General features: G+C 47.9%; 1 protein-coding gene across 1 annotated transcript; it reads right to left on the bottom strand.

Moving 5' to 3' along the window:
* Positions 1–1,148: 1,148 nt before the first annotated feature.
* On the bottom strand, positions 1,149–15,351 carry SPRY4 (sprouty RTK signaling antagonist 4). The gene is made up of 2 exons (XM_031047500.2): positions 15,216–15,351; positions 1,149–5,336 (listed from the first exon to the last, which is right to left on the bottom strand). The coding sequence occupies exon 2, from the start codon at positions 5,288–5,290 to the stop codon at positions 4,391–4,393; it is 900 nt and encodes a 299-aa protein (XP_030903360.1). The 5' UTR covers positions 5,291–5,336; positions 15,216–15,351; the 3' UTR covers positions 1,149–4,390.
* Between the last annotated feature and the right edge of the window lie 889 nt (positions 15,352–16,240).

The following is a 16,240-nucleotide window of genomic DNA, read 5'->3' as shown; positions in this document are numbered from 1 at the left end:
ATGCTCTGAACCCAGCCGGGACCCCAGCGGTGCCTGTTGCTGGTGTTAGCACCTGCATAAATGATGCCATAAGAGCAGCTCTGACTTTCTGCCTTTAAATAACTGTGAAAGAAACTGTGTCCCACTCTTATGGTGAGGCAGCTGTAAGTGAATGGCCACTCATTGTGAGTGACTGTTGTTCTTGGTGTGCTGTGTATTTGGTGCTGGCTGTTGTGTCCTACCCTGTGCCATTGGGGAGCAGGGCTGCACGGTCTCTGCTCCTAGAAATGAGCAGCATGACAGGAGGGGGCAGGGTTGGGTTGTCAAGGGAGGCTTTGTGGGACAGAGCTGTCACTAAAACCCTTCCGTGTGGGGGTTATCACTGACTTTGGGTTTGGTTCCTTTTTAATGTCTATCTGTAAAGGGTGGGTGTCAGGATGATGGAGTTAGGTTTTTTTCAGTGATATCCAGTGATAGGACAAGGGGCAATGGGTGTAAACTGGAGCATAGGAGGTTCCATGTGAACATCAGGAAGAGCTTCTTTACTGTGAGGGTGACAGAGCACTGGAACAGGTTGCCCAGGGGGGTTGTGGAGTCTCCTACATTGGAGATATTCAAGGCCCGCCTGGACAAGTTCCTGTGTGATGTACTCTAGGTTACCCTGCTCTTGCAGGGGGGTTGGACTAGATGATCTTTTGAGGTCCCTTCCAACCCTTGGGATTCTGGGATTCTGTGAATGTTAGACCTGTGGAGGAAAGCATCCTGACTTGAATGCAATTGGCATATTCTAGAGGCAGTGGGAAGGAGAGAATTGCTCCTGCAAGTGGGCAGAAGAGGGTATTCCTTCTCATCGAGGAGCTCTTCCCTGCTGCAGTGAATTACAGGATATTTAATGGATGTGCACCCTGATGAGCCAGGCCATAGAGTGAAACAAGCCCAGCATTGCCCTGAGTTCCTTGGCTGGGATGAACCAGGCTGGAGAGCATCCCACTGAATTTTGGGCTGCTCTCTGCTTGTATTTTTAGAATAATTGCTATAAACATTCTTGGGATTTTTTTTCCTTTTTTTTTTTGCTTAAAAACCACAACAGCCATTTATATATTTAACAATATATATTTATATATATATATAATTTCTAGATCAGTACATTCATCAGTACTTGTTTTTCTTCACAAACAGAAGAACTCTTACAATAGTAGACTTTCTAAAATAAATACTATTAAAATAGAGCTTCAAAATAAATATTCTATACAAAGAAAACCTTCTGTGGTAACTTCTCAGGGTGTGTATGTGGTGGGGTGGTAACACAAGGGGGAGCCTTTATCAGCGTAGGAGAGGAGGGGAATGCCCAGTGCTGGGAAAGGGTGAGGGTTTGTCCGGTGGGAAAGCCCGTGCCCGGGGAGCAATGGTGTTGAATTTAGTCACTACTCCTTGTAGCAGCACTGGGGTGGAGGGTGCAGGGAGGGTCTGTCTGTCTGTTGAAGCTGCTCTGCTGGCAATGAGCTCCAGCCAGGGATGCGATGTGGCATTGCCCATGGAGTCACCCCTTCCTGCTTCTGCGTGTGGGCAGGGGACAAAACCTGGCAATGAACCTGCAATGAGCAGGTCAAGGTGATAAAGCCAAAGCACCCTGCCACCCTCCTCCTCCTCCCGTGGTGGCACAGTGCCTGGTCCAGGGGAACCTGCCCTCACCTCCCTGTTTGCCTTTGTCATCCCACCCCACTGCACTGGCACAGCCGGAGGCCAGAAGCATCCTGACAAGGTTTGTGCTCACTCATAGCCATTCCTCAGCCTGCAAGGGAGGACCCAACCTGCAGGAGGATGGCCAGAGCTGGGGTTGCACCATGCCCATGGTACGTGTCAGGGGGTGGCAGGAGACCCAAGTACCTTAAAAGGGGATGGGTGAAAGGAGGCATTGGGACGAGGGAAGAGAAGGGATAAGGAATCCTTGACTGGAGACGTACCCTCCAGTACAGCCCCCACCTTGGCTGACCCCAACCTTTATGAGTGCTCTGCAAGGAGCTCAGCACTTCCTTGCCTTGGACCATGAGCGGATGGAGCAGGGTCTGACCATGGGGTTGAGAGGCTGAGGAGAAGAGGAAGGGTTGCTCTGCTACATTTACCACTGCTCTAACACATCCACTAATGCTTTACAGTCTTCCAGCATGGGACTGGCTTACAGGACTTATATATTAAAAGAAACCAACAGAGAAATAGTTTACAGCTATGTACAATGAATGTAAATCCATATGGGATTGCTGGGTGTATGTACATGAGTGTAGATTGGCACAGTGGCGACCACTCCAGCGTTGTGTTTGCTTGCAAGGACCATGCATCTAAGCCATGGGCTTTGCTATTGCAGGTTTTCAGTACAGGTCCCCCAGGAACAGCCAGGGACAGAGGGTCAAAAAGGCAAAACAATCACTGGTGGAAGCCGTTTGGATACTGTATGGTCCCAATAGAGGAGGGCAGCATTTTTTAGTCTATTTGCATCTTAGCAAAATGATTTCTCTTATTAAATACAATACCTTATACATTCAACCAACAGTTCAGCTAGTTTGGGGTTGGTTTTCCTTTTATCTCTTCCCCTCCAGTTTGTGCAAGATAATCAATACAGTTCTGGATCCCCACCTGCTTCCTTCTTTCTGGTGTCCCCAGAGGTGTCAGCATGAGGATAAACTATAGGACTTGGTATCTGGTGACAGATCTGTATCTGCAATTGAGCTTAACTAAACCCCAGACATCCAGGTTGACTGAATTCCAAAGCCAAAAGACACCACAAGTCCCATCAGTACCCTCCTGCCAACCCATACGCAGCAACTGTATTGCAACCAAGTCAATGGGATTCCTGGAAATGCTACATGAGCTCTGCCTATTGCTTGTCTAATTGGAGATGACATTTCACTGTCACTGCTGTGCATTTACTGAGGAAACATCCTCTAATTACAAAGGAAAAAGACTAGATCAGGTTTCTGCATGCAACCAGTACCTGCCCGCTTCTGAGTGTTGCATGGCTGGACACAGATTTTTACTTAGCACCTTGTAGTTGTCGAGAGAAAGGGGTTACTGCATCTTCAGGGATTGCTGCATCCAAAGGGCATGCAGAACCAGCCCCAGGATGAGTGCACAGGCAAAGCCCGCTTACTGAAAACCATGGGCACACTCTTTAAATAGCCTCTCTTCTCTTCCCTGGCTTTCCCATGTGTTTGTTAACATTAAAATAAACATGAACAGCATTCTGTACACTGAAAAAGACATGGTTTTGTACAGAGGAGGCAGAAGTCGAACAGCAGCAATAGAGATGGGGAATGGGCTCTGCTCCAGCAAATGCCATTCATCCCCCAGACACAAAAATCTTAATAGTTACTGAGCAAAGAGGAGCTTGTTCCAGGAGAGGAGGTACTGGATTGATATCCCTATAAAATGCACCCAAGCGTACTGGACACTCAGGTTTTTGTGACTCCTCAACAGAGCTTAAGAGGTTTAGAGAAAGGAACCCCGAACGTCTTTGATTTGTGGCATGAGTTAAGATCCAGCACCAGGGAGCAAGCACGTGTGATGGGAAATGGGATTTGAGCAACATCCTCCTGGAGCAGGTTTGTACTGGTGGTGTAGAATTACTATTCCATTGAGCAAAACCTATGGGTCAGCTGCAGGCAGAATGACACAGTGTTGGCACAACTGCCTGAGCAGCTCCCGCTGCCGTTCCTCCCGGGCAGGCAGCGCCCTGCTACCAGCTTGCTTTACAAAGAGGGTCCGAATTGCCGTGGCCAGGTGGGTTCAGAGAGAGCAACATGCCTAATGTGGAGAGGCCCTTAAACGAATGACCCTTATCGTTGCTTGTGGTTCCAGACCTTTCAGGGACACGGAAAGCTGTTGAGAAACGTGGACTTTGTGCGCAATGGGCCCTTCTAATGGGGTGCTGGTGGGGAGGGAGGGTGGAGGGACTCAACCCATCACCTTCAGCGGGCTGCTGGTAGTAAATCGGTTTGGAAGCAAAGCAAAACTGAGAAGCCCACCTTGGATACGAATCCAATGCAGCTTTTGCAGCTGGGAATGGGTATTGCTTGTGCGGCCATGCCTGCCAAGCAAGCAGTTAATGGTTCTTGTGGTGTGCAGGCATGGTGAGCAGCCGTCTGTCCAAACCAGGGGTTTCTAAGCAGCTGTACTTCACGATATACATAGGTTTGCAGCCTTCACTTTACGGTAGTAAGATTCCTCCTTTGGCCCCATCTACTTAAACTGTGACCAGTTCCAAAACCCTGAATAACCCAAAGTGCTTCAGTTTGTGGAAATAGTTGCTTCTGCTTTCTTCAGATGCAAAAGACTAATGTTATCCTCAGAACACAGGTTATCAAAAAGAGCCAATGCCACTGTGGAGTGTCCTCCCACTCCCCATCCTCCCAAACTATCAAAAGGGCTTCTCTGGCCTGTTTCCTTTGCTCTCAGGCAGTGCCTTGCAAATGACACTGTTTGTGTTTTTACATCTGCATCCGGGCCGGCTCACTTGGTCATAGCATCTCTGGGACAGCTTGACGCAGCCGGTGGCTGGCAGGTAGCAGAGCAAGCAAGGGAGCACCAAGGAGAGGGCGCTCATGAAGGACCAGCGGGCACAGCAGTTTGAGTGGGAGCAGGAGCAGGGGTGGTCAGCGCATGTGCCCTCATCGTCCTCGTTGGTGCAGTGGTAGAAGACGCCCTTGACAAGACACATGCAGGTGGAGTAGTTGACCAGGTTCTGTGCTGAGCAGAGGCACTCTTGGTTGCACACCCAGCATGAAGGCAGCGTCCGGGGCAGCGCGCACTCCTTACACTTGCATTTCCCACAGGCTTCGCACAGCAGAAAGTGCTTGTCCAGTTCCTGAGACACAGGTTCCTTCAGGTCCAGGGGTTTGCAGTTAATCACCTTGGGCTGAATGCGAACCGCTCGGGGGGAGGACTGCTCCGCCACGGGTGCTGGGGCCATGTGGTCCAAGAGCCTTTGGTCTGAGGAAGTGCTGCTGCTGCTGCTGATGGAGCTGGGGCGCCCGCTGAAGGAGATCCAGGGGTGGGTGACATCCTGCTCACAGCGCTGTGGGTGCTGGTTGGTCAGGACCAGTTCATGGGGGCCTCGGGGCCGCTTCTGGGCTGCCAGCTGGGCAGCGGTGGGGTTGTCGGTGTAATCATTCTCTATGTGAGTGGTCTTCATTTGGTCAATCGGTAGGATGGTGAGTGGGTGCTGCAGGCGCCCATAGGGGATCCGACTGTCCAGCAAGGGCTGGACCATCACAGAGTTGGGGACGACAGTGATGTTGTGGGGAATCCGGGGCTCCATTGATCAAGCAGTCTGAGTACGGGTGAAAAACCTGTTCTTAAGTGTTCTGGGGAAAGGAAAGGAGAAAGAAAAGGGGTAGGGGGGAGAAAGAGTGCATCGTTATTGAGTTACTCTTGAGGGCCTTGAGCAAGCTGCTGTACTGGAAGGTGTCCCTGCCTGTGGCAGGGGGTTGGAACTGGTTGAGCTTTAAGGTCCCTTTCAATCCAAACCATTCTGTGGTTCTACCCTACAGCCTTGGATCGAACAGGGCTCTTTACTGAGGCTGATTATTGTGCAGAAGGTCTTCTAGGATAAACTTAGAAGGGAGTCAGAGCATTTGCCTATGTACAAAATATATCACCCTTCACTGCTGTGTTCCTCTCCCTAACCTTGGCCATATACAGCTCTTCTGGTCCTGGGAGGGCTACCACTACTGCAGGGCCCTGAAGTGCCCATGTCTCATTCTTCAGGGGGAAAGCACATCTCAGGGTTACTGCTGTATGTTCACATGCATTTTTGTCAGCAAACTGCCTGAAGCGACTTATCTAAGGTTTGGGGGTTTTCCTCAATTGACCCTGATCCCTAAAAGCCCTGATGCAAAACTGTGGCTTTGGGAGCACTGGTATAAAGATGCTTTGGGGCATGGGGTGAGCACTCATCCTTGCTAACCCTGAATCTGCCTGCGGGAGGGTGGCTTGGCTTTGGTGAGCAAATGTCCTGTCTCCATTTGGAGCCGCTGGGCTTGGAGGCTGCTTTCAGCCTTCCTGCAGGAGGTGGAAGCTCTTGCTCAGCAGCTTGTCTCGGTGCAAAGCAGGGCAGGGGAGAGCACTCACACGGGTCAGACTTGATTTGGCACCTCATGCAGGTAACCAGGCACTGTTCTTTGAAACCCTTCAGTGGGCTGATGCTTGGTTTGAGAGCTGTTTACCAGTTACACCAGCTCAGCCGTCTGCTGCTGCAGTTTCTAATTTCATTGAAAGAGTGCAATTTATCCTGGAGCCAATCCAAAGATTCAGTAGGACAAGAAACCACAGGAAGTAACTAAACTTAAATCAAAGAACGGAAACGACTCGGTTCAAATTTAGAAAGTGCACATTGTTTTCTAGTAGATGTGCCATTTCCTCACGGGGTGACCTTTATTCATAAATAATAGAATGCTGAAGAGCAGTTTAAAGAAGGGCTGAGGAAAGCTTCAGAGCAACTTGCAGGGGGGGGAAGCTTCTGGTATCAAGAAAAAGGAAACAGTGCACAGCTTAAGGCATTGCCAGTTGTTTGTGTTCAGATAAACGGAGCTTTTTGCAACAGCATGAGGGAGTTTAATGTTAGAGCAGGCTGAAAACCAGTCAGGAAAAACATGCATCAAACTACAGCCAAGATGTGTGTGTGCGCACAAGTAAATGTATGTGTATTGCAAGAACACGTTCCCCTCTAACCTCAACACAACAAAAACTGGGGCATGAACTAATTACTCATTTATGGAAGGAGAAGGGGAAGTGCATTTTTCTTTACCCACTGAATAATGCTACCAGGGGCCACTCTTACATTAGTAAATCATTGCTGTGATAGGTCACTTGGCATCTGAGGGGCTGAAAATCTGCCAGTTCTCCCAGGATCAATAGGAGTGAGGGCTGCTGCTGGATGGAGACCAGGGCAGTGACAGAGTGGGGAGGCACATGGCACCTCTGGGTGCTGGCACCGGGTACTGCCTGCTGGGCTCCTGTCTGCTGCACAGGGCAAGCAGGAGAAGTGCTTTATCGAGCAGTGATGATGATTATTGCAGTGTGGTCCTTAGGCTGTTTCTCTTCACAAGTTAAAATCCTCTGCTGGCTCTTAGTCATTCATTTGATTTTTTTATTTCATTATTCATAGCTCACTGACATCCTGACTCGAGCAACAAGAGAGTTTTCAGAGCATCTCTTCTTATTTACTGTATTTCAAAGTAAAAAGCAGCAATGATTCTGACAGCTGTGGGGTATTGCTTTTCTTCTGTATGTCAGAATCCAATGTCATGATATAAAAAGGACTTGCTGCAAGTCATAGTTTAGCAACAGATTCGGTTCTGCATGAGCTAGGTGGTTTGTCTGCAGCAAGACTTTGACTTCACAGGGTTTTGGGGTTTGTTTTCTCTAAGGAGAGAGATGCAGCTGTGTTGGCTGCCAAGAGTAAGTGCAGCAGAGCTGATGCTAGATGGAAGGTAGCTGGAGGAAATGGTGGCACACTGAAGGATGTTACAAGCCTGACTGCTCCTTCACATCTAGCATGAGGTTCTGTGTTCTGGCCTCAACCCACTCCCCCTTGTTATCAAGCCTCTGGAGTTTGGTCTGTTTGCCATATATTTATGGTGGATCCAAGGAACATTATTTTGTTTAAGGTGCAGTGTGTGCCAGCACTGTATGGAGGAGAGCTGGGCAGCATCCGCTCTCTCCATCAATGTAAACAGCCTGACCTGATGCTGATTTTCCCAGCAGGGCAGCTCTGGTGGCACATGGAGGGGTTCTGCCTCACTGAGGGCACCCTACAGGGAGCCCCTTGCCCCAGCACCATGGGAGAGCAGCAAGCAGGAGGGCAGCAGCCCCGGGACAGGAGTCAGCATCTGGGCTTTACATTAACTCTGTAATTGCACAGTCTGCCATGGTCCAGAACCAGCAATGACATCACATGGAAGTTATGTTATCAGATTAGTTTGGAGACATATTATAGCCACAGGCACTCTTAGAACACCCAAACCCTGGTACACAGACATGACCATAGGCAGGCAGACATTAAAGATGGCTTAACTAGATATGCTAATGCAGGTCAGGATTTCAGTTTACTAGCACAGAAGGGAGATGAACCCTGGACTAAATACTGCACTTCTGGATAGTTAAGGTTGAAAACTATTCACCTTTTTCCATTATAACACTGCTTCAAATTGTCTTTCTGAGAGGGAAACTATTTCTGCAGAACAAGAGGAATGGAAGCTCTGACATGGCAAGAGACCTGCAGATAGCTGGGCACAGGATCTCTACTTGGATAAAAGCTCTGGAGTGAAGACAGGAAAATAAGGCCCAGTTCTCCTAATTCCCAGACCCCTGCTCTGGACACAACCTCTCTCTTCTTGAAGATCACTTTTAAATCATTACAGATACACACCCTACCAGCTTCAGGTGCTAGTGCTAGACATGGTCCTTCAATGCCTGCCCTGCCACAGTTAACTGCTGCCACTTTTCAAGCCACTCTTATAAGACATAAATTTCTGGCATTTGTAGGATTTTCAAGGACCGTGACTATGTTGCTGCTGCTGGTCCTGTCGCAGGAAGTTTCAGCAGTGCATAAGATTGCTGGTGACAGATCCAGGTCAAACATCTCATGTGCTGAGCTAGAGAGTGAGCTGAGTGGTGCTGGTCCTCCAAGCAGGCTCTCCTCCACTGGGATCTGCCCAGATGACGACAATGTCAGTACTTACGGATGTGGTGACTCCAGGTTTTGTGTCTGCATGCTTCCCCTAGTGCCTTCAGCACATCCTTCCCTGAGCTGTTTCTGCCTTAAGCTTTATGTCTGCATCGCATGAAAGAAGAGATTGTAGCAAAGGGTGCTAGGCAGCTGTTTACAAACACAGCACTGCATCTCTCGTGGTAAAGAAGAGGAATCCAGTCCAGTTCTCAGGTTAAGGACTTGTGCTGGACCAGAAGCAAGTCAAGAAGCCAGGCTGTTCCCGTGAGACTGGATATGTGCATGGATCCTGGCAACTTCCTTGGAAGATCCTCCGGGATATCATAACTTGACCATTTTTGGTTGCTGTGTTCCCCAGAGGGGGGAAATGCAGCTGCAGCCAGTCTGAAATTGTTCCAGGATGACTGGAACAATACAACCAAGTCATCCTTTGAAATGCAATCAGTTTGCAGGATACCTCATGACTGTTCACAGGCGTATCTGCTGTGATGTCTGCTCAGCAGCAGGGAAGCTCATTCCCACTCCAGAAGCAGGACACTGTGCCCTTCTTCCACTCCCCACCGGGAACCTGTCATGCACAGGATGCTTGTCAGGAAGGACAACATTGCCTTGAGCAGCAATGTTGGTATCTTACAAACTGCAGCTTCATCCCCAAAGTTAATGCTTGGGATGACCTGGCAGAAATCAAGACCTTGGAAAAGGACAAAAGCTGAAGGGCTGTAGCCCTGGGGTTCTTGCATTGGCTCTGAAGGCCTGTGCAGGTGAGCAAGCTGGGGTTCAGGGGGTCTTGTAGCTGAAGTGACCTAATTCAGCATATGGCACATAGAACTAGCCACTGCTTGAAGCAGCCCTGGGTGGAAGTGGTGACAAATGGGATGCACTTTGGTTGGGAGGGGAGGCACAAGAGAATAGGCTGAGCTGTCTCCACCACCCCCTTCAACTGGAGGGCCTGAAGGTGCCTGTGGCAGCTGCCCAAGGAGGGGATGGTTACTAGAGATGAGCTGCAAATGTTAAACCCCCTAAGAGAGAATAGTTCCACTTGTAGGAGTCATCCATGGTGGTAAGGAATGACTGAAGCCTGTGGTGCCAGTGTTGTGAACAGATCTTCTTCTGGCAAGGGCAGTGGGGTTGGGCTTGCAGCTATTGAATTAATTGCTCAAATTGAACAGATTTAATGTAACCAGATGTGTCATTTAAAGAAAATTGTAGATTAAAAAAGAAATACAGAAGAGATAATGAAGTAGAATAGGTCAGAGATGCTTGAGCTAGGAAACTTTATGTCTTTGCTGTCCACTGCACTAATCCAGCCAGACTCTAAATTGCATTTTAATTGAGGAAAAAAGCCATACAGAATAGTGGTAAACAAAATCAGTTAATCTTTGATCATCAGTAATTACAGACCTATTACAGCATTAACATGGGCACAGATTCACTGGGTGCAATTGTGCAGGCAATTGGCTGACAGTAGACAGCAAGAAAGCAAATTCATGAGTATGCTCCTGCATTGGGATTTACTCGTTCCTTAGAGGTAGGTGAAACAATGGAGTTCTTTTCAAAGCAGACATGTCAGCAAGCTCCCATGCAGAGGAAACTTCTCTTCCCCAGTGCTATCCAGGGACTGGAGGGCTGCTCACCACATGCAATTTTCAAGTCAAAATATACTTCCTTCCAAGGAAGTACAATGGATTCAGAAGTCAGGTTCACAAACGCACTGCGGTGCTGGCTTTGTCTCTTCAGCAAGATACTGCCAATTGCAAATTACTGTTGTACCAGATAATTGCAAGTCCTAAAGTTGTAGGAAACCAACTGTTATTTTCAAGTGTTTGGGTATAATTTCAGACTCAAACAGTTTGTAAGGTTCTTCAGTGACAGGAAATTCAAACAAACGTGACCGTGTATTTTAATAGGATTTTGGACTTGCCTCCATCCTTTTATAGAAAGCTACATCCTTGTAGGCAATTCCATGAGAAAGCTGTATAAACCCCCAGGAAAGCTCATGCTCGTTAGTGTTTGTCAGAGCAGTTTTTGAAGCAATGAGGTTTGATAGCTTTATTTTCAAGGTGGGGTTGGGTGACTCCTCTGCATGTACTGCAAACCAAAATGGAGCTTGACTTGACTAGCTCATCAGTGCAGAAATACACAATGATCACCACTGTCTCATTATCCCTTAGTTAATGATTTTAACAAGTTCTTCCTTATGTTTAAACAATGTTCTAGATGTAAGTGGGAACAAGTCCCTTCCTCTCAGCACCATTTTAAGCCCAGAACCAGGTCCTGTCTGGAAGTAATCCTGCAAAACCCAGCCCTGGGAAGCACTGATGTGACTCAGACACGTCCCCAGTGCCCACAGTCCCAGTGAAGTCAATGGGAAAACGTGCTCCCACAACCACCTCCTGACACCCGGCACCAGGTAAGAGGTATGGCAGTTTCATCCAGCCTGTTTCTGAAGGATGCAGGGAATTTCCACATGAGAAGCTGACATGCAAACATCTGAACGTAGCCTTCAACATCATAGAAAAGCCCTAAATGTGCTGTTTGGTGTGTGTTTGTTAACAGAGACACCACCAGGATGCTCAGAGCAGCAATGTAGCCACCAATAACTCTTTCTATCCTTTGTAAGCTGCATGTACCAGACCAGGGGTTATTTTATCTCCTTCTAATGTATTATGCCTAAATTACACCTCATGAGCAGCCCGCCCCTTCTGTTGCCACTGAATGGCAGCGGAGTCAGGGAAGAGTCATTTGCCTCAGCAGACCAAGATTTCTCCTGGGGTTGCTGGTGCTGGATTGTCCTGTGCATGCTCCTGGGCTGTGGTACAGCCTGAACTACTTGCCTGGAGCTCTGCTGTGAGTCAGCGATGGTGAAGGGACAGACCAGAGACCTCTGAATCTTGTCACCTCACAGCTGGATGACACTTCCTCTCAGTTACTATGATACTAGACCTGTTATTACCCAGGCAAAAGCTGAGTTACAGTCTCTGAAAGCAATGCAACAATCACCTCATTAAGATCGACATGCAGGTAGGAACAGTTGCAGTAAATGGACTGCAGAAATTGGCTTATTTTCTTTCCTATCTGGGACACACAAATTTCTAAAGCAGGGCAGCAGGAAAAAAAACAAGCTAAAAAAAAGCAATAGACTCTTTACAGGTAAGTCTGAATACAGAGAAATCATGGTAATTGAGAACTATGTACTTTGAAGCAGCGTAGTGTCAGGTCAGGCACGTATTTCAAGGCCTGCGCAAGTCAGCACCGTTCAGACTCAGTGTAACCAGTGCAAAATTCCTCTGAATTATCACTGCTTTCAGAACAACTGTGACGAGTCCCTCTCCTGTGGTGGTTTGGTTACAGGGTGTTGAGATCAACACCAGGAGGTGTTGATCACAGCAGCATCCCCTGCTCTGGGGATGTGCACAAACCCTGCCTTGCTGGCTCTGCAGAGATATTTACAGCCCCTCCCTACAGCTGTTTGGAAAAGAGGGAAATACCTAGGACATGCATTGAAAATGAAGGCAGGATATCTGGGATAAGAGCTTTCCTTGCTATCAAAAAGTACTTGTAAAGGGAAGATCTATAGGGCTTCACAGAGTGTGTGCTCCAGTTGGGTCAGGGTTGGCTGCCACTGTAGACAACCAGGGTATCACCCGAGGACCTGCTTCCCAGTGGAGGAGGTGGCGATAAGGGAACAAATTCTGCCATTGCCTTTGTCTGGAATGAAGGACATCCTCTTGTCCAGTGCTCCCAGGCCACGCTGCCACTGACGGAAGTCGGAAAACTCAATAAAAGCTTTTAATGAGGGAGGACTACACTTGGAGTTGAAAGAGACCTTTTACTAAGCATGTGTTTTTAATGTGTGATTAAAAATAATATATAATGTTGGAGTTCATTAAGCTGAGTTTGGCTGAATTTCCAGTCAAGCTGTAAATGCTTTAAAAATGAAAAAAGCTCTTTTCTATAAAGCATATATTAATGTTATCAAAATATTGGTATTAATTATTCTTGTTCCCCTCCTGAACAGCCTCATCTAGCTAAGGAGAGCTGGAATTTTCTCTACGAGTAATAAGGGAAAGGGGGGAAAAAATAGAAAGCTGATTAGGGAAACCTGCCATTTTTAAACGGAGACACTCGATTCTTGCCAGAGTGTGGAAATTCGGAAGCTGGGAAATGAGACCTGTAGACTTCCAAGAAGCTGTCTCTGTCCAGCTGAAGCCTGTTCCTATGGTGCGAGTGAATAAAGCACATTTTGAACCACTAATGTTCAGACCTCTCGGGACTCAGATTTCTCAGTTAAGGCTTTTTATGGGAGAAGAATATTTATTTTAAGGACAGAAAACTAAGCTCAGATATGATCTATTAAGGCAATGGTAGTAAACGATAACCACATGAGAAGGATTTTCTATGTTCTTAAGGAAATACATTGTATTGCATGTGAAAAGAATAAACCCCAAAGCATACTCGTGCAACTGTTTGCCTATAAAAAGACAGTTTTAAGTACTGGGCTGAACGTGAAACATTGTACAGCAGCACAATTATTTCTTTTGCTCTTATGGTTAATATTTGGAAACCCATCAGAACTGTGAATTATCATTACTGGGGTGCTGCAAAGGTGGTGAATTTTAGTCCTCAGTCTCAGAACAGGGTATTCTTTTTTTGGTGGGGAAACTGCTTTTTGAGATATTGCATTTCCCACTGTGGTTTAGGAATTAGTCATGATTCCATGAAAACAGCTTTTGTTTTGCTGTTTCAGGAGGAGAACAAATAATTTCTCCCTTGCACATACCTCACAGAACGTTTCAAAAGGACTGCAGTATTCAGAAATGGTCCTTTTAATTTTATAATACCAAGATAGAGTCCCTTCTAGCAACAGAAAACACAGTAGTCCATGGAAAAATGGCACATTTATCAATGAGACATCCCCAGTGGGGTTCCAATAACCGAGAACAACCCCTCCTCCTGCTATCATTCATTTTTTTTTATGGAGAAGGGGGAAGCCAGTCATCAGGATCATTGTGATTCCGTGCATAAATTGTAGCTTTATTCTTGAACCCAAAATAAAGGGAGAGGGGGGAAGCCTTAATATTGGGAAAACTGGGTTTCTCTTTACCTAATTAAAGAGCAATCCCTGAGCTGATTTTTGACATGCTGTACCCTTAGCATGGTATGGGAGAAAGACAGCAGCTGAAGAAGTTTTAAAGAATCTAGAACATGCCTTTTCTACCCTGGGTAATGCAGGGATGTTTTTCCTTTCCTCTTTCTTTCTCTCCTCCACCCTTTAAGGAAAAACTTGGGGGCTCAAACAATTTAAATGAAGAAATCAGACCCACAGTCACTTGAGGAAATAGAGGGAAGCCTTTTCCTCCTGCGATTAACGTTCATATTCATTTGCACTGCCATTTCTAAGGGCTGCGTTCCCAGTCCTGCTTTCCTCTAAGACCTTTGTGCCTTTTATATGCCCCTTTCTGTTTTCTCCATTCCCCTCCTAATACTGAATTTTCAGAACATGTCGTTTCCAGGCTTGTCTTTCTCCTGTGACGCCAGGACTGGTACCAGAAAAGAAAATCCTGGCTTATCTTTGCTACGCAGTTGGTGGGGAAGAGCAGCTGAGACAGGTTTTGCCTCCATATATAATATATGCCACATACCTTTATGAAATGATTCTTAGGTACACATTTTTATTACTTGCATTACTTATCTAGCCCTTAAAATACATCATCCATCCAGACATCCAGATTTAAAACAAGTGTACAGCAGGACAGGGAACAGAACAAGTGATGGAATAAGGCACAGAGGCCAAACAAAATAAAAGAGAAAAGGACAGTTGTGTGAAATAAAATGCTAAAGAGCAAAGGTCACACAGGAAAGCTCTGACACACCAGTGCTGAGCTCTGAAGTGTCCTATTATGGAGACAGCTTGGAACTACTTGACACTAACAAGACATAAGGCTGTGGAAAAGAGAGGAAATGTGTACAATCAGTTTTCATATACCAAAGCATGAAATACCTAATTCTTATTTGTCAGTTCAGGTGACCCCATATTTATGCTCCTTCTTGGGGGAAGGAAGAAGGGATGGAGGAGACGACATCCCATCAACAGAAAGAAGAGCCTTATTCTGTTATAAAATCCCTGCACGCAAACCCAGCACAAGTATGGTGAAACCTGCCTGCCATATATGTACACCAACTGCAGATGTTGATGAACAAGCACAGAAGAGAGGTATAAATGAGAGACACGGGCACACAAATGCAAATTCTGCAAGAAACGTGATATTCCTTCAGAATGCAAAGTCTCCTGTAGGTTGTGAGGCACCAGGCAGATATCCACTAGGCATAATTAGAGATAGCTGCTGTTAGAAAAGTCATAGTCAGAAATGCACTTATGATCAGGGATCTTGAAGGGTCTGGCTGAATACATCTAGAAAGAACACAAGATTTTCCCTTGAGGAACAGGCTTGATTTTTCTTTCTCCACTTAACAACATTTAACATTTGCTCACAAAAGCAGATCTCGTACTTACTTTAAATAATTCAGCTAAGACCATCTCTCCATAGGCGAGTTAATCCTAAATCCGAGGCGGAGGAGGGGGCCGGACCTGGGAAAATCCTGGCAGGAGCCGCTGGAGCTGCGGGAAGGGACCTGCGAGCGCGGCGCTGTCAGCGGCCGCCGCGATGCTGCAACCGCCGCTGCCTGGGAAAATGGCTATTTTATGAATGGGAGGGTAGCGGCTCCTCCTGCGCATGCGCGGCCTGCCGACTCTATGAATGGGTGGGCACCGGGGCGCCAGCGCGCATGCCCGGCTGCCTTTTATGAATGGGGGGCTGGCGCGGCGCGCGCTCCCGGTGGCGGCTTGCGCTTTTTTTTTTCCTTCTTCCTTTTTTTTTTTTTTTCCTTTTTTTTTTCTTTCTGTGGGTTTTTTTTTTTTTTGCATGAATGAAGCGCAGGCGGCGGCTGCGCGTGCACCGCGCCCCCCGCCCGGGGCTGCAGGTAACGGCGGCTGCCGCGCCGGGGAGACGGGACCACCGAACCCCACCCCCCCCCCCCCTCCGGGCTCGCCCTGTCCCGGTCCTTCCAGGCGTAGCCGTTATTGGGGGCAGCTTCGAGAGTGCCGCAGCCCCCCGTTACCCCCGCCCCTCCGCCGCCGGAGCCCCCGTTCGGGAGCGGGGCGGCATCGGGCAGCGCTTCTCGTCGGGGCGGTGGGGCTGAGGCGGGGGAGGGGTTGGTGATTCCCGTTCTGGGGCGTGCGAACGGGAAGCAAGAAGAGATCCGTGATGTGTTCCCGTGCTCGGCGCTGCGGTTTCTCCTTCCCCCGCTGCACCGTCACACGCGTCCGGCCGCCGCGCTGGGAAACCGCGAGTGAAAACCGCGGCTGCATCCGCGTGTGGGGTTTGGAACCCGCTGGTTCCTTCTGTGGCTCTTGCCTCTCGCGGAGGCTGGAGCTGTGCGGGTTGCACGGAACCACCCAGAGCGAGAGGCTGGTCCCCGTTTGGAAGTGAGCCATTGATGTTCCCAGCTTTGCTGTTCTGTCCGTGTCCTGCTGGACCT

Source organism: Melopsittacus undulatus, chromosome 10 (assembly GCF_012275295.1).
Source record: "Melopsittacus undulatus isolate bMelUnd1 chromosome 10, bMelUnd1.mat.Z, whole genome shotgun sequence".
In the NCBI taxonomy this organism is placed as follows: Eukaryota; Metazoa; Chordata; class Aves; order Psittaciformes; family Psittaculidae; genus Melopsittacus; species Melopsittacus undulatus.
This window is presented reverse-complemented; position numbering and strand designations above follow the sequence as displayed.

Bases quoted from the DNA above. Each gene is read 5' to 3' on its own strand.
- SPRY4 (XM_031047500.2), bottom strand. From the start codon at position 5,290: ATGGAGCCCCGGATTCCCCACAACATCACTGTCGTCCCCAACTCTGTG.